The 26,111-nt window shown below is 39.4% G+C and overlaps 1 protein-coding gene across 4 annotated transcripts; it reads right to left on the bottom strand.

The window, feature by feature from the left end:
* Nucleotides 1-10: 10 nt before the first annotated feature.
* Nucleotides 11-22,592, bottom strand: pacsin2 (protein kinase C and casein kinase substrate in neurons 2). 4 transcript variants are annotated; one of them, XM_037760358.1, is made up of 12 exons: nucleotides 22,425-22,592; nucleotides 12,976-13,067; nucleotides 12,508-12,664; nucleotides 12,074-12,309; nucleotides 10,505-10,660; nucleotides 9,920-10,095; nucleotides 9,633-9,753; nucleotides 8,564-8,611; nucleotides 6,658-6,785; nucleotides 3,432-3,596; nucleotides 2,075-2,256; nucleotides 11-1,841 (listed from the first exon to the last, which is right to left on the bottom strand). In XM_037760358.1, the coding sequence occupies exons 2-12, from the start codon at nucleotides 13,030-13,032 to the stop codon at nucleotides 1,729-1,731; spliced, it is 1,539 nt and encodes a 512-aa protein (XP_037616286.1). In that variant the 5' UTR covers nucleotides 13,033-13,067; nucleotides 22,425-22,592; the 3' UTR covers nucleotides 11-1,728. The 4 variants fall into 4 exon arrangements, with proteins under 4 accessions (XP_037616286.1, XP_037616288.1, XP_037616287.1 ...); XM_037760360.1 differs by lacking the exon at nucleotides 3,432-3,596; XM_037760359.1 differs by lacking the exon at nucleotides 8,564-8,611.
* Between the last annotated feature and the right edge of the window lie 3,519 nt (nucleotides 22,593-26,111).

The following is a 26,111-nucleotide window of genomic DNA, read 5'->3' as shown; positions in this document are numbered from 1 at the left end:
CAAAATATATTTTTTTTCCAATAAATTCATTTATTATGTTGTGGGACAACATTTACAAACCTTACTGTGCAAGTACAGCTGTTGCTGCGTTTTGACGACAGCATGCCCTGAAAACATGGCAAAACGTCTCCTTTCTCACTATTATTAAAGACAACAAAATTCATCTTCCTCTCATGCTGCAGTTAAAGGCATCAAATAGCTTTTGAGAGCAATGATTTCATTGATACATATTGGGCAATTAATGAGAAGTGAAAAGCCTGCAGAAATACAAGCCTACGAAATACTTGATGAGCCAAACATGTGTATGAAATCAGGTATATCCATTCATGTCATGGCTCCTAAGGGGAAAATTGACAATAATTCACATATTTTGTTGATTAATTCAATGAGTATGGCCGTCTGTGATGGGAAAAATAATCATATTTACAAATATATCAAAATAACAGATTCAAGGGATATTTGCCATAAAACATTCAATTACTATACAAACTGATTCTCAGTCACAGCATTCTAACAAGAGTAGAACAAAAGCACTTGTGGCATCATAAATTAACAATCATCAATTTCCAACTACATATCATCTGATATCGATGCTTAATTTGTTCTAATATTTCATTCCGTCCAGGCTATTTACATGCAGGTATGCGGCGCCATACTCGGCTGTGGTTTTATTGCTATAAATTGTAATATATTTTAAAAAAAAACAACAGAAAATATTCTCCCATAACTTGACGTTTAAACAAGAAGTGAGAAAATTAAAACATGGAGATTCAAGTGAGATAAACTTTCAGTGTTGCGTGAAAAATAACCCATATAGTATTACGATCAATAGAGAGATCTGTGTGAAGAGCTTGAGGACAGTTTGTTCTGGGGGTTCATTAATGGGTCAGTGCTTGAAAAAAACCCAACCTCACCTAAAGTGAACAATCCATAAGTGAGAAAATACAATCAGTGAATATACATTCAATTGCAGTGACTAGAGGAACCCACCCACTGTGAACTAAATGAAGACTACATCAGGATACGGCTCTACTGATCTTCATCATTCCTTATAAAATAACCAGAACAGTTGATGAACTGAATGGACAAACAGAACCCTGAAAGGAATGACAGAACAACGTAAGCACTAATTTAAAATCAGGTTAAACCTGACACAATAATCCCATTATAAGGGCCTACTTTGTCAAAAACAATTAACATTTATGGACTGGATTCAGGAACAGGTTTCAAACCTAAAATAGATAATTATGGTTATAAAAAAGGGTCATCTCCCTTTAATGAATCCATAGTGGCTTGAAGGCTGCATGTAACATCGCAAGACGATTTGTCAGAGTGTCATCCCAGTGTTTCGTTTAAACAAAATATATAAGTTCACACATAAATTTCATTTTATCTACTTGAAAGGCTATTATTTTTGTAACAGCATAAATGGGATTCTAAGTAACATATCTTACGCTGACAGCAATTTTTTCCTCTGTGATCTTCTTCGCCTGGAATCATCTGGAAACTTGTTCATTTCCATCTTTCATATCTGTGGCAAGCAACAACATCTCAAGTGGTCCTTTAATAAATCTGCAACTTCTCTCCTCCGTCCTCCTCCAACACTCGTCCAGTCTTCACCAACAGGGAGTTAAAAATAAGGCAGAGCCTTTCTCGTTTCCAGCCGGCAGTCACTTTGCAACACATCGCTTTCTTCTTTCTTCACATTTATTCATTTGTGATAATTCATTACTGGGTGTCTTCCACATAGTTAGCAGGATAGAGGCCTGTTTTTCCGTCCTTGAGCCGGCCTTTGCACCAACCCTGATCATCTTCTTCGCCAATTTTGGTGAATTCATCCCCTGGAGGAAGAAGGAAGAAGGGATGTATATTTGTATTCCAGTAACCTATTTAGTACGCTAAAACACTATGTGAGATTTTTTAGTACGTCTGAAACCAATAGTATGCAAATTGCATACTATTTCCGGTGAAATATTACAGTATGCTGGACACTACGGCGACATAAATATCCCACAATGCAATGTGGTAGTGACGACAACGTTCATAAGTTTTTCTCACCATTCCCGCTACGTACCTGCTTTGAAGGTCAGCTCATCCTGCTCCTGTCCTTCATAGTCATAGAGGGCTTTGACAGCCACAGATACGACCGGAGAAGCCGGCTCATCTTCGAACGGATTCCCGTCGCCGTTGGCGGAGAACGGGTTACCACCTGTGTCTTCATCGGACCAGTCCGCAGTCTTCTCCATACTGCTCGCACTGGATGGACAGACAAAAGAGACACTTAGAAAAAACGTATTGTCACGTTCATCTCAGGGCCTTACAACGCATCGACGGGACAACCCAGCATGCCAGGCGTACGGCAAGCAGGAACAAAAAGTTAAAAGTTAGAAAAGCGAGAAAAATAAATGAAAACACCAAGTTAAGTAAAAACACAAAAAGCCAAAAGTACATTTCAAGATCCGGTGAGAGCTTTGTGATTCATCTTAAAAACATCCTCTAAATAAGTGGAAAACATGCTTACACATGGCATCAATGCTACAAAGCAAGCGTTTGGCTCAGGCAGCACCATAAATGATTCAAAAGTCTATTGGATGCCACTTTAAGATCAACAGCTTCAAGTGGGGGTGCACACAATGCAACAAAACAACATGGCTGCATATCAAAAGACGCATGAAAAATACAGCAACATGAGACCAAGCAAGACAAATCATTGTTGTGAAAGCATGATTGGAGTTTAACCTGGACGGCCAACAGAGGGAGCCACCTAAACACCAGAGAGAACTTGGCTCTGACAGAGAGTTATTAACTGAAAAATAATAAACACACACCAGCACATACATAAAGGATTTACAGTCAGATCTGTTCACAGTGTCTTTTATTGCAAATCTACTGTTGACACTGGTTTTACCTGCTTTTTTTGGTGATTTACGGCAACAAAAATGCAGTATGATGGTCACATTTGTGTATCTTATTTGGTCTTTTATGCATTTATATGTGTATGTACACTTCTTTTGATGCTATACAGCATGATTATTGTCTGATATAAATGACCAATCTATATACACATGTGTATAAGTGTGTCAATATTCAGATCTGACTGTAAGACATCTCCCGCAGCAGAGACATGCGCCCACATGCGCATGACATTTAATGTTCTGCAAGACATTGCACTGTTAGGAGCGAAGGACAGATACATTGGCTTTGTGTGTCATTCCAGCGACCATGCAGAGCAACACAACAACCTGCCACCTGGGGGAGGAGAGAGAGGTGGATATAAGGAAGAAGGGATCAAAGTAACCGAGACAAGGAAATGTTGTGAAAAAAAGAAACGCGGCACCAACGGCGATCCATGACACAAAGATAGAAACAAGAAATAAGGCGGGGGAGGTTGTGGGTGGGCGGGAGGAGTGTTTTTTCTTCTGTTCACCAACGTTTTTATTTCCTCTTTATTCACACTGATGTGGTTGACTGTGGTCTGCTGCTCCATCTCCTCCTCCTTCTCCTCCTCCTTCTCCTCCTCCTCCTCCTCCTCCTCTTCGTCATCTTCATCAAAGGGGTTTGAGCCCACTGCCGCTGTGTTAGTGGGCACAGTCAGGCTGACAACATGGGACACAGTGAAAGATCGGTTGTTGACATGTACACGCACACATAAAAGACACACCTGTGTAACATGCATGACCTGTAGACATGCTTAAATGTACGCTGCAAATTATGGAGTCATAGGAGGGCCATAAAAAAGAATAAATCTGTAAAAGATAATAAAGAAAAATGTGGAAATATGAAGAAAATAAATACATATGGAAATATAAAGACAAATATCAAAATATAAAATAACAAGTATAAACATTTTCATTTATTTTCACATTTATTTGTTCATTTATTTCTATATTTTTACAAATATATATATATATTTATTTATTGCATCTAAATGACAGTATTTTTATAAATATATATTTTTCAAAATATATAAATATATACAGAAATAAATGAACAAATAATGTGAAAATAAATCAAAATGTGTATAATTATTTTTTATTTGTCTTTATTATATTTCCACATTTATTTATTTACTTACATATTCTTTTATTTTTTTCATATTTCCAAATTTATTTATATATTTACTTATTCTTTTAATTATTTGTCTTTATATTTCCACATTTATTTTCTTATTCCTTTACAGATTTATTCTTTTTTATGGCACTCTTATGACTCCATAAAAATGTTAGCATAACTGGCTAACGAGTTTATAACCTACTGTAGTGAGCTTCCAAGGCCAAGGAGCCAAGAGGCTTAGCAAACAGTTAATTGTGACTTTGTTTCATGAGATAGATGATCCAGTAATTATTGTATTTCTATGTAATGCCTGAGTAACATCAACAAAGCAGTGAAAACAGTCAACAAAACAACTTCTAAACAGATAGAAAAGACACATTAAACACTTAATTGTCAGCTCTGGGTTTGTGTAGGTGCAAAATCTTTCACAAGGGCAGTTTACTTCCTATAATTGTCACTTTCCGCATCAAGGAACAAACCAAACAACAGCGCTCCACCTGTATCAGAGGAAACACAGGGTTTCTACTCCCTGTTTACTGAATTATTGGACCGTGAACAGCAGCAACTATCAGTTGGCCCTTGAGAGTGTGAAGCGGAGAAATGTGAACGCCTTTGTTTGCATAGTCATGCCACGCTCTCTGAGTTGAGCCCGAGGAGTTATTACACCAAACACAACTCCACTGAGAGTCTGGCACAATGTAACTTTGGATGGTTTCAGTCAACAAACAAACCTTAAGATCCAATGTATTCAAAGAGCTGTATTACGGCGGGTGTTGAAACCACGTTCATTCAAGCTTCAGACAATCAAAAAGGGCAAATATGTGATACTAGTGAGGGCTGGCTTTCTGATGCCGATTAAAAATTACAATCAAGATAAGTCACCGACCTTCACGGTGAAGGCTGTTTTTGACCCTCAGAGCTCTCTGACTACAGAAAGATAATCCAAACTGTTTCAGACTGAACCTATCCAGACGCTGTACATAAACAAAACCCCCCAGTCACGCCCAAAGATGTAGGAAATGACAGGAAAACAATGTGCTGTAAATGCTGGACGGGGGAGAGCCAGACAACATTCCCAAGTTCAAAGGGCAAATACTTTCTGTGCCTGACATTCCCTTTGTTGACTCCTCTAGACACTCCTCTAGTGCTCTCATACACGCCACTTCCTACTGATGTCTGGATAATAAGATGAGAGTGGCCAGAACTCAAGACGGGATAACCACGACTAAATTCACTTACAATTCTGAATAATAGATATAAATACAAAACTGTAATTTGCACCGTGATGATGGATGCATGAGAAGTTTATATCTTAATCAGATGTTTGTTGTCGTTTCTATGAACCACTGTTATGTCCTTGGTGCTGTTGCCACAACACCAGACACATTTCTCCGCGGGGACAACTAAGCTCTTATCTTATCTTAAAAAGGTGACATCATGCTATTAAAACCTGCCAATCAAACATGAAGAGCGTCTAGTCTAATTCCATTACACATCATTAGGCCTCGATCAGACAGTTTTAGCAGCCTGGGGCGAATTTTTTGTAATTGTTTTCAATGAGATTGAAGCATTTTGTGCACTGCTTTTGCGTTACTGAGCAGCTCAACGTTTATCCACTCTGTGCGCCCTGCGTTTTTACAGGAGTGTCCTGAACGCCTCGAGTTGAAAAGAATTCAACTCAGAGCGGAAAAGCGCCCGACGTCATTAGCGTTTTTTTTTCTCATTGTGGTGAGATACCCGGAGCTTTATGACTTTACCAACCGTAGTTACCACGAACAGGAAACAGCAGGAGATAGATTAGTGCAGTAGCCTACTTGAGATTTCAGGTAAGTTGTTTTCACTAATTTAAACTGTTCTATTAACTATTTGGGTCGCATAGAGTTCATGGTTTGTAATAAGGTAACGTTAGCACTAATTTGGTGGTTGCCTAGCAATACATGAAATAAAAAAGAAGCAGCAAACTGCAAAAAATGAGCTGTCTGATCTGGCAACAAAAAGACACTGTTTGGGGCCTTAGAGCTTTTGTTGCTACCATTCTGCTTAAATCTCAAACAAGCCGGTGATTCATACACTCCTTTTCTGTCATAAAAACATGTTATTTAGCTAAACTTTGTTTTAGTATTTCTTTTAATCTTTCCTTTAATCACAAACTTGCTCAATCCAGGTGCAGGTGTTTGACTTAAAAACTAATCTGGCCTTCTTTGAACTTCCCGGTACTAATATCCATGCTATGAAAGTCTCCCTTTGTGTGTGTGTGAGTAATAGGTTTCCACATTACTTTTTGGCTCGCTTTCAACTATGCACCAGCCGACTTTAGTCTCGCTGGGGTGAATTCTTTCCCAACAAACGGTGACAAAATGTTTACCGTTGCCATGGAAACGGCAGTATACCTTGACGTCACTCCCGGAGCTTCACTTATGTAACGTTTTACAGGCATTCCTGGAGAGGAAGACGCCATGTGTGGTGCGCTGGGATTATCTCTGATGTGGGGGTTTGGACGGGTAAGTGAGTGTGTTTGTGTGTGTGCATTAGGAACACATGCTCAGTTTTCTGTGTGTTTGTTAGAGACAGGAAAAGTGAGTCAGTGAGTGATCAGATATCTACCTGCTGCTGGTTTTGGCAGGCTGGACCGGCTGGTCTGACCCGGTTTGACTGATGCCCGTCAGTGTGACGCCCTCTGGCTTCTTCTTTTCTCGTCTGCTGAGGGTTCGGTTCAGGTCTATGGACCAGTCCTGGTAGACACAAACACACACAGACACACGTCAGAGTCAAGTATTACGTCTACTACTGGTGGTTGAGCTTGGTTCAAAACATGCTTTCACAGCTGGCAGTGGGAGAACAATCCACAGACATGTGCACAGCAATATACACACACAGAAATCTGTGAAACAGGCTGTGACACCGACTCTGGATTGTGAAACTGTACATGCAAGATGAGCGTTTATACAGTACAGCGCAGGCCTGATAAGATGAGAGACACCACCATGTACAGTATCCATCACCTGTTGAAAGAAACACAGCACCCAGGAGTCTCCCTCCCCCCAACCCCCACACCAGAGGATAACCAGGGAGAGTGGAGCAAGAGAGAGATCACAACAGCCACACAGTTATAGAAGAGAAAATGTTTTTGGCAAACTTAAGTCCAACAGGCAACAACAGCTGTCAGTGTGCTGACTTGACTATGACTTGCCCCAAACTGCATGTGATTATCATCAAGTGGGCATATGTCTGTAAAGGGGAGACTCGTGGGTACCCACAGAACACATTTTAATTCACATATCTTGAGGTCAGAGGTCATTGGACCCCTTTGAAGATGGCCATGCCAGTTGTTTGGAGTGTTATTGAGCCTGGTACAACCTAGAAATCGCAAGTTGCGTTAAAGAAATTAGTGGCGTTAAAACAAATTTGCATTGACGCGTTATTAACGTGGTAACTTTGACAACCCCAGTTCAAACGTAATTTTGTAAAATGTAGATTTTGGCAAGAAACTTGAATAAATACAGTTGTTTAAAGGAGATGTTTCCACAGCAATACAAAACAGATATTAGAGAGGGAAGTATGACCTGTTTACCTTCCTTACATTAGCTCCTGGCAGCTTATAATACATACTGTAATTAAAACTACTAATGCCAATAATCTGTACAAAGCACCAGAGTTGGTGATTGTTGGACCAGTGGAAAGACTAATGAGCTTTGAGTAGAGCATACCAATTGTATGTTTTGTACATTAGTAGATTATAATAATTGTCCAAATCCCTGTTGATTTTATTTATTTTTTAGTAGGCCTTCATTTTCCATTTCAGACAAGTAAGTTTGGCTAATGAGCAACTAAAACATCAATTAGCTGAGAAAGCTTAATGTCAAGCCCCCGGTGAGAATTTTTGCCCACAGTAGAAATTTCCAGCATCTATCATGACATGGCAGCAGCAAGACGTCTCACATAAATAATCATAATTCAGACAGCCCTTGTAAAGGCCCTCTTTCATATAAATGATATAGTACACTATCGAGTGTGACCTCTGAGATCTACAAAGTCCTTGTCTTACCCCTCTGATTTATCAGGCCAAAGATCAAAAGATCTTCCTTGTCTAGTTTATGACCTCTGAGACTCTTCTGTGACATTGCTGAGCTATGGTGGCATCATGTGACGTACTGCAGGGTTCACATGGACAGAGTAATAAGTGGAAGGGCCACTGAGGGGACAGAGTTCAAAGGTTAGAAAGAACAGAGAGTCTGAGCTGTCTTAACAGTGGTATAGAGTCAGTCTGATATCCAGGAACAGGTATGTAAGCATCCTGTAGTTATCAGAGGTGGATATGTTAACATACTTTGGCAGGGACAGTCATCTTTGTCCTATTAATATTCTTTGAAACTTGAATACAAGATATAAACGCAACCACCTCAAACACACACATAAATAGAAGCAGTAAGGAGTGAGAGTGTTATTGGAAAAAAAAGGATCTCCCCCCCCTCATGGCTGAAAAAGAACAGCCCTCCCATGCAGAACTCACTACAATGGACCTTCTCTTAAAGGAGCGAGGATCGGACCAGTCCAAATTCTGTCAGACACGGGGAAAGGGAAGCAGGTGTGGAAAAAGGGTTAATGTGGACGACACAGTCTGATCCTAAAGCTGTGGAGTATACACTGTGAGCTGCAGAAATGGTTAGTTTGTGAATGTAGCAATGACAAATGATTGTAGGGATTGCTTCTATAACAAACAACATGAACTAAAGAGCCAGTAGCTTGCAGAATAATCAAGATATGAGCGTGCTGTATTGTTTTTGACATTAATTATTCATTCAAGTTTCTTTTGGCTGTCTAACAGGTTACGTCGCACTCTTTTTTTGTATGTGAATCTTGTCACAGAAAAAACGTATTCCTTTCCAAAAAACCAAGCATTACTCAGAAAGAAAAACAGCCTGGTAATGAAGGAAGTGGAACAAGGCTCCCCATTGTAACAGCTAGGCCTGCAAGAGCACTCAAAAGAACTATAAATTGAAGCATTGCAAGCACATGAAGCTTCTCTTTGCCTTCCCGTCCTCTTTTTCTTATTTCACCTCCTGTTGGGAAGATGATATCTCTACATTCCTCATTGCCACTCTGACTGCTGAGGAGAGATTTACTTCCACCTCCTGCTGCCAAACAGCATATATCAATGACAAAAATGACACTGGGCATTAATTCCTGCCAGGGCTACGTGTAATGTTGTAAAAAGCTATTGCAATACTGCCCTTGACATTTTTTTCAGCACGACTTCATGGTCCGTCGTCCTTTTTACTGGTGGTTCCCGTAGTTAGGCCTGGGAGAGCACCAGTGGTCTTTAAAGGGATAGTTTGGGTGTTTTGAAGTGGAGTTGTACGAGATACTTATCCATAGTGAGTGTATTACTAATATATAAGGACTATTACTCTGTGTCTTCAAGTCCGCAACTACAAAAAACCCTCCGTAAGAGTTCATGTGATTAAATAAAGTGAGTGAGCATGATGACCTAATGTGTGTCTGTTTGTGGTCTGTGATATGACATCTTTTTGAGAGCCACTCTCCCACTCTTTTATTAGTATAAATCAAGGCGGTAGTACCTCAAACTGGGGCCAGTTCATTGGCATGCCGGGGCCGTGATTGGACCGGAACCATTTCAGGTCGTCTTCGGCATCAGTAGCAGAGACTGTGTCTTCCAGCGTGTGGTAGATTGTCTGGAATCTATGGAAACAATATTGTACATTATTTTCTAGATGATTTAAAATCTCAAGCATCTCTCACAGCACTGTTCACCGGCTGCGGCTATATTTATGTATTCAGACATTAAATGGCCGGTCTGACCAATGACTGGAGAAGAGCAACCCCTGTGACTGTCCATGTGTCTGACCTGTGATTGGTTGAGAGATCCAGGTGCTGTTTAACCTCCAGCAGCAGCTCGCTGAAGAAGCGGATTCGTTTGTCTTCAAACTGCTGCCACTGCTCAAACACCTGCTCCATGTTCTCCATATACTGAGGGGTCAACTTGTCGAGTTCTTCCAGGGATTTCTCGTAGCGTTCTTTAGTCTGGGACAAAGGGAGGAATGAAGTGAAAACATGAATACCTGATGATGTACTTGTGTATCTCGAGACCTCTACCAATGCTGATATCATTTTTTTAGCAGACTACGTTCTTACTTGAGTTATAAATTACACATCCAAAACACACAGGCTCTTAATTTCAACTATAATCCCCTTTAAGATCGTCATGAAATATACCAGTTTACAAAACCAACTAAACTCTACAGCTATCAAAGAATACAGGGGACTACTATAAGGTAACTCAACTAAGGCCCTTCATAGGTTGGTGTAGACCGAACTATAAAGCTAAATGGAAGGAAATTGAGCAAGCAATGGGAACAGGAATACCTTTAGGAATCTTCCTAGAAAAATAAAAAACAATTTTGACCTCGGTTTTTTCCAAAGGAAGCCCTACCTTCTGCGCCTCCTGCTGACACTTCTCCACCTTTTCCTGGAGCTTCTTCTGGGCTTCGGGGTTGTTGTTGCTCTCCAGTTTGCTGTTGGTCTCCCTGCTGGCTGCCAGCTTCTCTTCTTTACAGGCAGAGTGATAGGACTTCTTCATTGTCTCCATCTGTGGATTCAACCGATAAAATAAAATGCAGGCAATAGCGCCAGTCTTTTAAGGTACATTTGGTGTCTGACTGAGGGATTTAAGTTACAACATCTTTTTTGGATTAAGTTGTTGGAAAAGTCAGTCACTAAAAGTATTTCATTTTTAATACAAAATGTGCATACATGTGGCTGCTTCTGTCATTTTGGAGAAGGTTTTCAAGGACATTTAACTTATTTTTCTCTCTGTGCCTAAAAGCGTGACTAAATGTGTGTTATTTTGTCATTTTAGGAATCATTACAACTAATTTCCTACTAAGAGAAGCTTGGCAATTTGAGGCCCCAGACGCACGAATGCTGGAATGAATGAATAACACCTCATATACAGAAACCAACGCAACACCTGGAAACACTGACGCCTGGTAAGTCTGATATGTGATGCATTTATGACAGGAACCACTCCTCTGTCACTTTGTTTATATTTAAACTCCAACAGATAGGAATTGAGGAAGCGAACTCATCCTTCGTGGTTTTATCTGAAGAGCGTCTTGGGCTGTGGCGAGTGTAATTTGGGCCGAAGCCAGAGCAGTCGTGTGAACAAACCATGAGGTCATGTCCTCCTCCCTAATTTGAAATGACAAGCAGTTACTGTATGTGTCAATCCGCTAAAAACCAACGAGGGCTGAAGACTATGAGTCAAATACTGTGTCCAGTTTAGCATGTATGTGTCTATTATTGACACACTCCCTGCGTCAGCTACTCATTTTCTAGACCTATTAATTAGCCTCATTTCCTCTCTGCCCTCTACCACTTGTCACTGTCTGTCTGGTCAATCAATAAACCAGCAGGGATACAAAACCGTATTGTTCTATCGCTGCTCAATGACAAGGGGGGGATGTCACCACCCCCTGGTGACATCACACACACACAGGAAATGGAAGCAAGGCCTGGAGGTTGCTTAACGTTCAGTGGCTTCGAACATACAAATACTTGCATGCTCTTATACACATGCACAAAAGAAAGGAATGTGTGTACTGCCGAGTAAACAGGCTGCTAAAATGAAAGCAGTAGTAGGAAATACATTGACCTGAATTTGAACTAAGAGGTGCAAGTCTCCTCTGCAAAGCCCTCAGTGTTTCCTTCCTTTCTACAAAGAACGACAGAATACAGTTACTGGCTGCCACTTTGGCACACTGTGGCTAATGTGTGGCAATAGCTTCTTATTCTCAAGAGGCTGCAACTGTGGTTCTGCTGTGTTGTTGTTTAGTAAGCATGTAGTCATGGAGGGGTAAACAATACTTAGCGAGTCAGTAATATGTAATCATGTGAACTGAAGGGTGAAATTGATAGTCACGGCTGTAATCAGTCATTTTCTTGTGGTGACTGCTTAGTTGTTTATAGTTCAAAACATATTTGATAGGAATTGCTTCCACACCTCTTTGAGTCTCTTGGCCCAGGGTTTCTGAGCCTTGCGGAAGCCGTCATCGGCCTCTTTAGTCTCTTTGTAGCCGCCGATCATCTGTTTGTGGTACGAGTCTCTCTGCCAGTTCTTCAGCTTCTCGTAGTCTTCTCCCATCAGTGCTGATTTCACCTCCATGTGGAGCTCGCTCACCTTCTCCGCCTCTGTGCACAGAGCGGTCCACGCCCGCTCCAACGTACCATACTGAGGGCCTGAGGGAAGAGATATTTACTAGTCAGTCTTTCATTTATATGAAATCTTAATATTATTGTCCCTAAGAAGCATAATCTCTGGGACTTTTTTCTACTACAGTTGGTATGCTAAATAAAATAATATCTCAGGGTCTGACTCTGGAAATTAAAACTGCTCTATATAATCTAATGTGAGGTTTAAGGTTTTTATATTCCTACCTTTTTCTATGAGTTGCCGCCAGCGCTTCCCCCATTCTGTGAGCTGCTGTGCGTAGGTCTTTTCAATACGTGCCCGCTCATGAAGACAGCTCATCAGATCATTACAGAGCCGATTGCCATCGTCTACCCGTTTCACTGATCGTTTGTAGTTACCAACCTGAGAACCAGCAACAGACGGAGAAAGATAGTTGAACAGGAGCTAGAAAACGGTAGTTATGGCCATGGATCACACTAGATTTCTTCGAAGGCATTGCTCTCTGAGTGGAGTTTATTTATTTAGAGAATAAAGAGCGAACACAGAATAATTTACAGCAGCATTATTGTGTTGTTAAAGTTGTTATATTCACTGGATTTCTTCAGATTTCATCAAATGTAAATGTCATCTCAACATAGCAGTTTTCAGCAACACAAAATCACTATGACACTTGATTAAAGGGCAGGTAGTGTAAAGGGATTCATGCGTCTCACCTCCCAGAAGCTATCACTGGAGACGTCGATCATGGAGTCATCGTAGGAGCCCGACATCTCTGCTGCCCTCAGTTACACTCAGTGTGTAGGGCCTGGAAAAACACATAAAAACAAATGATGTGTCAATGAATGAATGTGATTAAAACTCCCTGTTAGCTCACTCGTTAGAAATACCTAATACTACTACAGCACAACCAGGCGTTTCTTTAGGGATATGAGCTAAAAAAAAAGAAGAAGAAGGTCCTGTAACCTGGTGCAGTTTTGGAGAATATTGAATTTCATAATAATAATTTATTAGTCAATGTTTTATTATAAACATAGAATTGAATTTCAAAGAAAAGTTACAAAAATGTTATGTGTATGCTCAATTATAGTTCTTAGAAAGAAAGAAAATCCGAATCGTCTGTTCTGACTTAAAAAAAAAAAATCCGAATCGGCCAAGAAAATTGCAATCGGTGCATCTCTAATTTTTAGCCATTCATCAAGTAGAAATATAAGCTATTTGCTGTTTACAGTTTAAAAAAAAAATGTAATTAATTGCTACCGGCTCCATTACAACATGAACAAATTAAAGGGAACACAATTAATTAATTGTGTAGATATATTGTAAAATATATGCATAATTCATCAGATAAACATGTATTATTATTGAAAGTTTTTCAGGGTAAGCTTCTCAAATACAGTGTGGGAAGAGCCAACATCACAGACAGTTGCGTTATTAAATATATACAGCAAAGAGGAAGGGAAACATGTCTGTTAAACACTGTCACACTCTTCTTCTCTTTATGAAACCCACAGCTGAATGACAACATCCAGCCAACATTATAATTCTGTCACAACAACACACACTGATAAGAGGGTGAATAATACTGTGACTAAGAAAAGGAATAGTTCAGAGGAGTGATACAGAGAGAAATGGAAGATTAAGGGGAGTGAAAGTGTGTGATCTGGTTTGATAATCCAGGCAGCAGGTGGGTGTTTTCATCCATTTCTATAACCTCACAACCCTCAACACATGACAAACTGAAACCACAGTGGTTGCTGGCGGCACACAGAGTCTCAGCTGAGCTATATACATTGGTGTGTGTGTGTGGGAGTCTGACGGAGAAAAAGAAAGTGTCAAGAAGCACACAGCGGGCGGCTTCCGTTTCCTTCAGACGGGTACCACAGACCATCCTCTGTTACTCTCTTCTCTCCTCACGGCCATCATTTCAAACTCAACAGGCTCTCTTTATTCATCCCCTCCATCCTCTTCCTCTCTCTTCTCCATCAGCTTGACTGGCCCCACTCTATCTTGTAACCATATATATTCAGATTGTGGTTACGTACAGCTGAGGCAGACTGCAGCGGACACCTGGCGTCAGTCTAAAATGCATCTCAAGTGACCACTCAAAATCGAATTTTTACTTTCCAGCTCGCATTCAATTGCACCTCTGAGAAAACTGCAACCACTACTAGGATGGGAAATACATTTGAATTCATAAGTGATGGTCATCTGTCATTATTTCTAACAATTAACAGACTGAATTATTGATTCAAGTTGTTGTACGCCACAAACAAATCAAATCAAGAGTTGAAAAGGCTATAATCTGTGACCAAGATATGGACCGAGCCGAACGTTTTTAAGTTTAAAAATAAACTTGTAAAAGTTGAGCTGAAAACAATTAGTCAATTGACAGAAAAATAATTATTTGGATAATCTATTAATCGTTGGTCATTTTTCAAGCAGAAATGCAAACATTCCTCATTTACAGCTTCTTCTTTCTTTAGGTTTTGGACTGTTTTTAGTAGGGACGCACCGATCCGACTTTTAAAGTCCCAATACCGATACTTGGGCTTTGGTATATCGTCCGATACTGAGTACCGATCCAATACCAGTGTTTAATTAATAGGCTGTATGCCTCACTGTATGGAAGTGACTGGGATCATTATTTTATGTGTAAGGAAACATCAGGCTTGAACATTTTTTGCTAACTTTGTAAAACAAAATGTAACAAATAAATACATAGATAGAAATTTACTGAATTATTATTTCAAATTAATGGTATCTGATACCAGATCGGCCTATTGTCATCGATACCCCATCCAGGTATTTGAGTCAATATCGGACTGATATACGATACCAGTATCGGTATCGGTGCATTACTAGTTGTTAGGACAAAACAAGTCATCTTAGTCCTTTGTCATGGGTATTTTTCACTATATTCTGACCTTTTATGAAAAAAACTTTAATCAATAATGAGAATAATCGTTAGCTGAAGCCTTAGTCAAAATCATAAAATGTAAATTTAAAATGGAAAACTTTCCTCAGATTTAAATTAGTACAAATAACTAAATAAATAAATCTCAATAAAAATGCAATCTATAAAATAATAATACAAATTTGTGAAATAGTGTATGTGAAAGCAACCCTATATTATGCATATTAAAAGCATTTTTTGATCTGTCTGTACAGCTATTTCTTGGTACAAGATTTCACTGATACCGATAAAAAGAGGGCCAAATGAAAACCCCAAAGTCTCTGTCTCTCTCTTTCTCCTTCACTTTTGATTTTGTAGACTAGTCTGATCGTCAGTTACACTCATTCAAACATCAATAATGTAAGTAATCTCTTATCTGGAGCTATCCACTTGTGATCGGATCACAAAAGATGCATTTTAACACACAGGGCCTCTTTCAGTTGAGCGTGACAGAGAGTGGACGGTGGCTGGTGCTTAGTGTGTGTGTGTGTGTGTGTGTATGCATGTTGGCCAGTGGTCAGTGGCCCGTGCCCTCCAGGGCAGGATTGGACAGAGGGTGGTATTGTGATCACTGCTAGCTGGGGAACAATCGTCTCTTTAACTGTGTTTGTAGTTTACAATCAGGTCAGTCAAACAGACAAACACACACAAACAGATGCTGTCTGTCACTTCTTCTAGAGAAAACCACACGTTTGATTTTACTCAACTTCCTCATGAATGATGATAGCCTTGATACAACAAAGCAGGGAACAGCGTGTTAGTTGCAGCTCTCACATTATGAAGGTATCTTATATATTAAAGTAATATGATATTATTATTGTTATATTCCTACTATATTGATGTCAGACTGTCAGATTTGAAATCATCTTGAATCCGAAAACTTCGACTACACACACAAAACACGTACTGTGTACTTTATATACAGGGCAAAAGTCCAGAGTTTTCTGTTTGTTCAAACCCTCACAAGCATTAATATCAATATTAATGTGCTGTGTGGACCGCCAGAGATCCATCACACAGTTGAATTCTGCAAGATGTGTGCGTAATAGAAAAACAAAAACCATGGGAGCCCATTTCTCAGCACAAAATATCACACACTATCCAGCCCAGTCTTGTCATCTTGTCCCTTTGGCATTTCCCCACCAGCTGTCCATATTCTTCATTCCCCAATCACTGCTGCAAAAACACGAGAGGGACACACAAGGGACGCATGGAACGAGCCACAAATATCTAGTCTAAACACGGCAACAAGTCTTCTTACGTAAAACGCTGCTGAGGACAAACCTCCAAAAGGTTTCGTAGACTTCAGATCTAGATATGTTGCTTTTAATCAAGAGACTCTACTAGCAAAACTTATTAAAATATAAAAAGGCACAGATGTACAGAAAAATGCCAAAAAATCTTCACGCGCAACAATGTATTTCCCAGACCTGATGCAATCAACAGCAAACAGGAACAAGCATCTGCACACCCTTGGCTCTGGAGGACATGGGGACTGTGTTAAACAATTGAACGCAGCTTGACCTACGACTGTAAACAATGCTGTGTTGACCAAAGCCAGGTCTGAAGTCCACTTAATCTGTCAGTCTACTGCAAAACCCAACACTGTGTGCTGCTATGCACAACCCAAAAAACACAAGGGGAATGAGCAAAATTAGTAGAGAATATAAGATGAACAGATTACCATCTGGAATTGTTTTTGTCATCTACATTTGAAGTGACAAATAAGCACATACATCTTTTCTGCTAAGAAATGCATGATTTCATCAAGGCTGCAGAAACTGGAACAGGGGTTCTTAGATTACAGGCTTACGTAATCAAACACAACAATGATACCCACTAAAGACTGATAAGTAAATGTACTGAGCACGCTGGAATTTGGTCGCCAACAACAGCCTTAAGATAGAAGTGAACGACTGCATTCCTCAATGCTACAATGCCGAAACCGACTCACTACTCATACAACTCATTTGTATCCAAATTTGCACAGATGAGGCTGACATGGCTGTTTTAAAGCAGAAGTAGGCTTAACAAATATTGGTAGTTTGTTGATTCGTGAATGATGATTCAGAGCGACAGCTGCATGTGACCAGCTGCAGAGCTAAAGGGTGGAAGAGAGGATGATAGTAAGACAGCAAGAGATGACATGTGTGTTATTAAAAGCACATGAAAGCTTACTGCACTATGCTGTTGGAAATGGAAACGAGAGGCCAGTAGGGATGGGTATCGGTACTCAATACCTTTAAAGGTATCGTCCGAAATAACCCAGTACCAAGTTGATTTGAAACTTCTCCAGTCAAACAATGCCTGCAATTGATCCTTTTTGTGCCCAGATCTAGAAAAAAAAATAATATTTGTATGGTTTTGCTCGCAGCCAATCACTGCAAGTGTCCTTGAACCCATACAGCCGGGATTGCCTGCCTGCACGCGGCTCTGAACACGGAGATATCTTAGCAGCGAAAAGCCGTTGTTGTGCTGTGCAAGCCATTGGAAATAATGGGTTTCAGAGCGCAGTGGCGCCGTTACCACATTCTTTGTGAAAGGTCCATTACGCTTCCATGATATGCGGCCCTGCCACCGTGGGTAATCAGCAGTATCCGCTGTATGAGTGCTGTGCAGTGCGACGATTAGCTAGCCAGTGGGACACACACACAGCTTCCATTCATATTGATACTCTATTGGTATCGTAATTTTTTAAAAACGATACCCAGTCCTTGAGGCCAATGACCTTCACAACCAGCGTAGGGAGGGGAAAGTGGAGATAGATGAAGAAGACGCAACCAAATATGCTAAATAGTTGGAAAGATGTCAAGGCAAAATAGGCCTTTGTGTACAAGAGCATATTCTTTCCCACAAACCAGCAGCAGACTGTCTATTCACCCCGTGTTTATGTTTCTCAGAGTGCTCTGGGGGTTGTCACTCAGTAATAGTGTCATGAATGGGGCTGAGAAGCAGGAAACAACAGGATACTGTTGCTGTAGACAGCAGAGATGAGCGCATACACATCTGACAGGCACATGCATACCTGCCCTGAAGTTGTGTTTGTTTAAGTTAGAGGGTGAAAAAGATAATCAGAGCGCCAGGTAACCAGCATGAGTGGTACTTAAACCCATTTTTTAGCACATCTAACCCATAAAGATGTAGGAGGTTTTGTGATTTAAACTGTAGTGATTGAGGCAGGTCACTTCAGAACAACCTCTTATCAAGAGAATATAGCAAGGACATCGACAGATTAATGTCACACAATCTCAACATTTCGTTCTGCCTCAATGTGGCCGGCCTATTAATCAGTAACTGCTGGAGAGGGGAAATGTTTGCACAGTAAGTGGAGTTATCCTGAAGGTTGCTGTGTTATATTCAGTTTCCTGCTAAATACTGAGACCTCCCAGATTTCCTTGTTCCAGTTTCTCAAATGTGAGGATTTGCTCCATTTCTTTGTCTTATATGATCGATAATCATGGCTGCACCTTACAATTATTTTCAATATTGATTAATCTGCAGACTATTTTCTCTATTCATTGTTTGGTCTATAAAATGTCAGCAAATACTGGAAATGCCCATCACATTTTCCTTGTTGATGACTTAAAATGTATTGTTTTGTCCAGCCAACAGTTCAAAACCCAAATATATTTAGTTTACAATTATATAACACAGAGAAAACCAGCAAATCTTCATATTAAAGACGCTGCAAGCAGAGGTTTTGTGCCATTTTTGCTTAAAAAAATGTATTTAAATCCTCAGTACAAATGCTAATCATGGGGATTGAAGGAAGTAAGTGTGATTACATAATAATCAAGCTTAAAAAAATACTCTAGCACTCTACTTTGCCAATGCTGCAATGTCTTAATCACATGAAAATTGCTTATCTAAGCAGGGGTGACATTTTTTGTTCGTTTCCATTTCCTTCCTTTGTTGCATAAAACGCCTGCAATATCTCAGAGGCAGAGGGAGTGCAGCTGAGCTGATCTATCCCTTCAATATTGCGGTTTCACAGCAGGACGCTGCTTAATCCCGACTGAGCTATGAGAGAAGAAAATACAGTCGTTCCTTTGCTTCTTTCTCTCTTGTTGCACGCAAGCTTGAAGGTCAAGAGTTTCCATGGCAGTCGCAGGTCACGACCTTGATTTTCTTTCCCTGTCAGTCATTCACCTCTGCCCTCCTTCCTCGTGTGAGCTCAACAGCTGCACGGGACTGCTGATCTCACAGGAGTATGGCCTTTCGAATGTAGAGCCTCTCGATTACTCACTGCAGCCTTTATAGAGATCACTGACAGGGAGCGAAACAATGAAACTGGTGGTCCATCAGGTCAACTGTACCCTCAACATAACTGACCAGTGCGCCTGCTAAAAAAAAAAAAAAACTTGCTCCATGGTCATGGAGAAACAATGGCATTTGTTCCACACTTTCAGGCGTTTTCCACTGGACACGGCAGCAGCATAGAGAGGAACATAATGGAGGGAAATTCAGTATTACATGACAGGGGAAGGGGAGATCCTGACGTCACCGACAGGCAAATTCTGGACTTTTTCCTGTGGAAGCCCCTGTCCTGCACGCACAGCCTCATGTGATGCATTTAAAGCTGCAGACTTTTCAGGAAAGTGCCATGAAAAAAAGTCATCCTGCTAACCCTGTGACCTTCTATGGTGTCTTCTATACTATACTACAGAAAAGGCCTGTGAATAAGGGATGCAACTAACAATATATTTTCATGATCAATTCATTTGCTGATTATTTTCTCAATTAATCATTTAGTCTAACACCAGAAAGTACAAGGTGACATCTTCAAATGTCTTGTTTTGTCTGACCAACACACCCAAGTTACATGACAAACAAATCAACTTTGACTTGTGGTTTCACACGGTACACAAACACCTATCCATCCCAATCTCCTCGCTACGCGGCGTTCACCTCTCTTTATACTCCCTGTTTCACAATTATGTGGATTACATGCAGTACGAATTGATTTCATGCTGACCTTCACGAAAAAAAATGTGAAATTTGTGTCTATGTACATTAATCAATACATTAAATTTCGTGACTATTTCACGAACTGCTGTGCGACTGGGTTTGATATTCAGTTATCAATGGTATAATATAAAATACTTACATTTAGGAAGCTGGTACGAGCTAATGTTTGGCATTTAAGCATGAAAAAAGACAAATTCATTTTCTATCTCTCGACCAATCTTTTCTGGATAAATTGATTCATATTTGGTCTACAAAACATCACAAAATAGAGAACAGACATATTCCTTTAACTGCTTCGTGTGTGCTCTTGGAGAATACACCAAATAAAGATCTCTCTAAATGGAGAGCAGTGCCTTCAGCCTAAATAGGAATACCCATTCTAAGTTTAGCTCGGAGCAATCAGTTCACATGGCCCCCCAGAAATAAAGGAACTAGAGCTTTCACTACTGCTTCACCCTGACAACACTACTACACCAACACACACAAACCACACAGATGTCAAACCCCACTGCTGTCACTAGGCATGTCTAAATGCTCCTGCTGCATGACTGTGATGACTGATAACTTCCACTGATTCATGATGAATATAGCATGAGTATTGTCTCTGTTTGTCATGCTCAGATGATAGGCCAGTTCCCCTGCTTCACGTGACTAATAACCTCGTGTCGACAAGGATGTATTGCAAAATGATCATAATATAACAATGAGAAACCTTTAAAATGGAAGGATATTCTGAGACCTAACTCTAGTCAATGGATTAAAGAGATGTCTTCTAGTCTGGCATTAGAAAAACTGACTTTCATAGTAAGAGGTAAAGTTGAGGATTTTTATATGATGTGGAAACCTTTCATACATTTTATGAACGGCCTGACTGTAGATCCCTGTGATCCGATAAGGATTGGTGCTACCACCGTAACTCCAAAGTAATTGTAATTTGTATCATTGCTGGAGCAGGATGATTGTGAATAGGGAGATAGAATAGGATGATGACTGAATTGTACACTGATTTTTTTTATTGATTATATGTATGTGTTTTTGTATGTGTATATACTGTGTGTGCGTATATGTGTATGTATGTATATATATATATATATGTATATATAAATAGATTTTATTTTATTTTATTGTTTTAAATTTTATTTCTTTTACTTGTGTATATTATTTTTACTTATATATCTATTTTTTGTGTATAATATTTTTTTCCTGTACCTATACTGGCTTATTTTATATTAATATTAGGTTTATTAAGTTTCTTTGTACCGAGAATGTTATTATTGTTTGTGAATGTTTGTTCTGTTTCAAAATGAACAAAAAACAATAAATATAATATTGAAAAAAACCCAAAAAAAACAATGACACGTGTCGAAAAGGATATACTGCAAATTATATGTTATTATATTATGTAGTCATATTATTTCTTCATATTAATCCTGTCTCTAGGTGGAGGCTTCAGATAAGCCCAGTGGGTTTTTTGCCTCTTCCTGCACTTTATATTATTAATTTATTTTTTTGTTATGTTGTATAGTCTTAAATTTTGCAAAATAAATACAAATAAATAAATAAAAAACAATGAGAAACCTAAACATGTTTTTTTTTTTTGTTGGGTTAAATGTGCCAGTACAGGAGTCAGGACTTTACATCAGTAATCGTTTTGGGTCCTGTTTTATATATATTTTTAAAGCTTACATATATTGTTGTTGTTGTTGTGTGCCACTGTGTTTTATCTATGTTTTTATGCACAAGCTGCACCAAACCAATTGCCCCTAGAGGGATTAATAAAGTTGTTTGAATTGAATTGAGGTCTGAACTTGGCAGCAAGCTGGCACTGCGCAATTTAACCCAGAGAGCAGGGAGCATGGGAAACAGGCAACTGAGCTATTTCTCTCCATGGAAAAACATAAAATCATGTAATATAGTTAAGCATACCATGCAGGATGATATGACATGAACCAGGAGGGTTATCTTTACTTGTGAAACCTGCCCCGCCCTTTATCACTACAGGCAAATGTAAGCCTAGTCTCTCTCTCTCTGTGTGAAAACTAGACAAACATCTTAATACTACTACATGAATTAATGGTTCATAACAACCAGAGGTCGGACATTAAACACTGTGACACAACTAACTACCTCCCAACGGGAAGTTAGTTAACTTTAACGTTAGCCCCTTTAGCTCAAATGTTAGCCCCCTTTTAGTAAAAAAAAGTTAAAATACACGACCTTAAAGTGTTGGTTTGAGCTTACCTGGCAGTAGGTTTATTCCTCTTGACGGGTTAGGGTTTAGTTGAAGGGTTAATTCTCCTGGAGGTGTTAATTTACTGATCTTTTCGCCCGTTTTTCTGCTCTGCAGCGGAACCATCCATCGACTGACTGACACAACCCGTCAGTTAGCCTCAGTGCGGTGCAGCACATCCGGTTGATGTTTTCAAAATAAGACGAGGGAGGAAAGTAAATATTACTAAGGACTGTTGCAGATTGTTGGTTTTTTTTGTCTCTAGGTCAGGGGTCAGCAATCTTTACTATCAAAAGAGACATTTTAGGCAAAAAAAAGAGAAAAAATCTGTCTGGAGCCGCAAAATATTTGATCATTGTGATGAAGGTAACACAGTTTATAGTGTAAGTTTATAGTATATAAGTCTAATGCAGTGAGGGCCAAAGAGACAATGTACGATGGAGTATTAGGGCCACGTTGAGGGAAAAACATCTGAGATTTACAGAATAAAGTCATAATACGAGAAAAAACTCGTAATGTTACAAGAATAAAGTCGTAATGTTACGAGAAAAAAGTCGTAACTTTATGAGAAGAAAGTCATAACTTTACGAGAAAATAGAAATAATGTTACGAGAAAATAGTCATAATGTTACGAGAATAAAGTCATAACTTTACGTGAATAAAGTCATAACTTTACGTGAATAAAGTCATAATATTACGAGAATAAAGTCATAACTTTACGAGAAAATAGTCATAACATTACGAGAAAAAAGTTGTTATATTACAAGAATAAAGTCATAACTTTACTAGAAAAAAAGAAAATGACACGTAAAATTACTACTTTATAATATTATGACTTTATTCTGATAATACTACGACTTTTTTCTCTTAATATTATGACTTTATTCTCGAAATCTCAGATTTATTTTTTTTTCCTCAATGTGGCCCTACTACTCCGTCGTACCGTCGTACCATAGACCTACAACAAAGATAAATTATATATATAAATCATTGTATAAATTAATGATAAACAGTTATTCCCCGCACAGACCAAGTACGGAGTGTGGACTATTAGCTGGAGAGGTGCCAGTTTGCCCCCTGGGCACTGCCAAGGTGCCCATGAGCAAGACACTGACCCCCAAAAACTGCTCCCAAGGCGCTGTATAGTAGCTGCCCACTGCTCCTAATATACTAAGATGGGTTAAATACAGTAGCTAAACTTCACTGTATGCTGTGCTATATACAATGTGTGACAATAAAAAAAAAAAAAATACAATATATGTTGCAGTTAAAACTGTTTAAGTTTATATAAAGTAGAGCATATAACATTTGATCCTCCTACAACATTGATATGGTAGTTACAAATGAATGCATCAGTAATAATAATAATCCAATAATATAACCATTATTTTGAAATCACCCAACTTCCGCTGTTGCAACATTTAGGACTGGTTAGCTTCATGATGCAAACTATGGAGAGGCGAGGCTGTCTGACGTCATATCCCTTGAAAAGTTTCTCTGGTTACTTTATCTTGAGGCACCCTAGGCACTGGTTCCCAGTATGAGGTCTGGGGCCCTCCAGGGGCCCTCCAGAGGCTTCTAGGGGTCTGTCAGTAAAGGAGGAGGATTAGTTTGATTGCTCTTAAACTCTATGAAAGTAAGGCCTCTACCATTCTAGGTGAAGTTGTGCTATAGTGGTGCATATTCTTAAATTTGGACCGAGTGACCCTTTGGGGGCCCTGAGGTAGTTGCCTGTTTGGTAATCCTGCTTTAATTAAAGTTTTAAATACACCAATCTATGGCAACAGAGTTCATAAATTCAGAGGTTATTTATTTCACAGGTCATATAAAAGTGGCTCGGCTTAGGAATCAGGGGGTCGCCAGTTCAAGTCCCCGCACAGACCAAGTACGGAGTGTGGACTATTAGCTGGAGAGGTGCCAGTTTGCCCCCTGGGCACTGCCGAGGTGCCCATGAGCAAGACACCGACCCCCAAAAACTGCTCCCCAGGCGCTGTATAGTAGCTGCCCACTGCTCCTAATATACTAGGATGGGTTAAATGCGGTAGCTAAATCTCACTGTGTGCTGTGAAATGTACAATGTGTGACCATAACATTACATCAAATAAATAAATAAAATAATAAAATAATTGAGGCGCATGTTTAGCTGCAAACTAAAATGGTGTAAGATAGCGTGTTTCCCCATGCAAAAATATATCAAGCAAACTCTAATGACACAAATTCAGACTCATTATGTGCCTTTTTAGAATATAGGGTTAACCGTCTCATGTTTCTTTTAATGAAATGAGTCTGTGTTTATGCGGAAGCCATGAACTAATTCTGTAATCTGAAAAGAGATAGCCCATATCTAAATATATATTTACAACAGTATATCTAAATTGCTATTTTTGCTTCCCATGAAGTTGAGAGGACGTGAGAACTGTCCACAAATTAGAACAAATCTTTCCCTTAACTCGAAATAAGACACTTAAAAAAAAACGCTCAGCTCACCCAAATCACAAAAACATATTCTCTCTCACTCTAAAATGAACATGGTTTATTGTCAAGGCAGCACCAAAATGGATATTTTATTGAAAGGTAGACACAAACTAAAAAGGAAATGATGCATTTCTCATACAGAGAGATCTCATTGCTGCAAAGCTAAAAACAGAAACGCTTCGTGTCATGTACACAACACAAGTTGCACGATTTATAACCACAACAAAGAAAACCAGCAGTGAGAACGTAGCCTGATGTCAGCCTCATTTGACTGTCGGACACACCACATAGTTAAATTCATCTCGCAGTAAATTTAGTCTCTAGCAGAGGAGGATGGGTATGTCTTCCTGCCCAATGATGACTAATACTGATCAGGTGGTTAGGGGGAATTTGGTTAGAGATCACACACCCACATGTCGATAAACTGCTATTCTGCATGTAACCAGCCCCAGGAGGAAACCACAAGGTGTGGTGGTGGGGGAGTGTCAAACTTTCAATTCAAGGTTAAGGAACGGTGCCTTGCAGAGGCTTACTTTACTGCAAGTCACAGCAAGAACATAAAGGTCATTTGGCTTTTGAAGGATTGACCCCTGATTAATCTACAGATTAGATTCAACAAAGGCTAATAGGGCCCCTTACCACAGAGGAGTGACAAGAAACAAACAAACAAAAAAACCTTCCTTCAGTTTGTTATTTCACTTCAAGAATCAACCATTTCATTTCTGTTGTTTCAGTATCAACAGCTTGATTTAATCACAATCTGGGTATAGGAATCCGTTCTCTGGAACCCTTTCAACACCTTTCTTTCATTCATTCACAGAAGACACTCATTGTTTCAGAGTAAATAAAGTGATTATTATGATAATCTGGATAATGGACTTTAGCCTTGATTAATGATTAATCACCCTAATCATTGCCTAAGTGATGCATGTATCTAGTTACATTTTGTAGAGCTGCAACGATTAATCGATTGTCAACTATTATATTAATCGGCAACTATTTTGATAATTGATTAATCGGTTTGAATATATTTTAAAGAAAATCTCTGATTCTCTGGCTTCTTAAATGTGAATTTACTCGTCTATGACAGTTAACTGAATATCTGTGAGTTATGGACAAAACAAGACCTTTGAGGATGTCATCTTGGACTTTGGGACACACTGATTGACATTTTTCACCATTTTCTGACATTTTATAGACCAAAACAACTAATCGATTAATCG

The sequence above is a fragment of the Sebastes umbrosus genome, chromosome 23 (assembly GCF_015220745.1).
Source record: "Sebastes umbrosus isolate fSebUmb1 chromosome 23, fSebUmb1.pri, whole genome shotgun sequence".
Lineage (NCBI taxonomy): Eukaryota > Metazoa > Chordata > Actinopteri > Perciformes > Sebastidae > Sebastes > Sebastes umbrosus.
The sequence above is the reverse complement of the archived record's forward strand: the minus strand, read 5'-3'. Positions and strand labels throughout refer to the sequence as shown.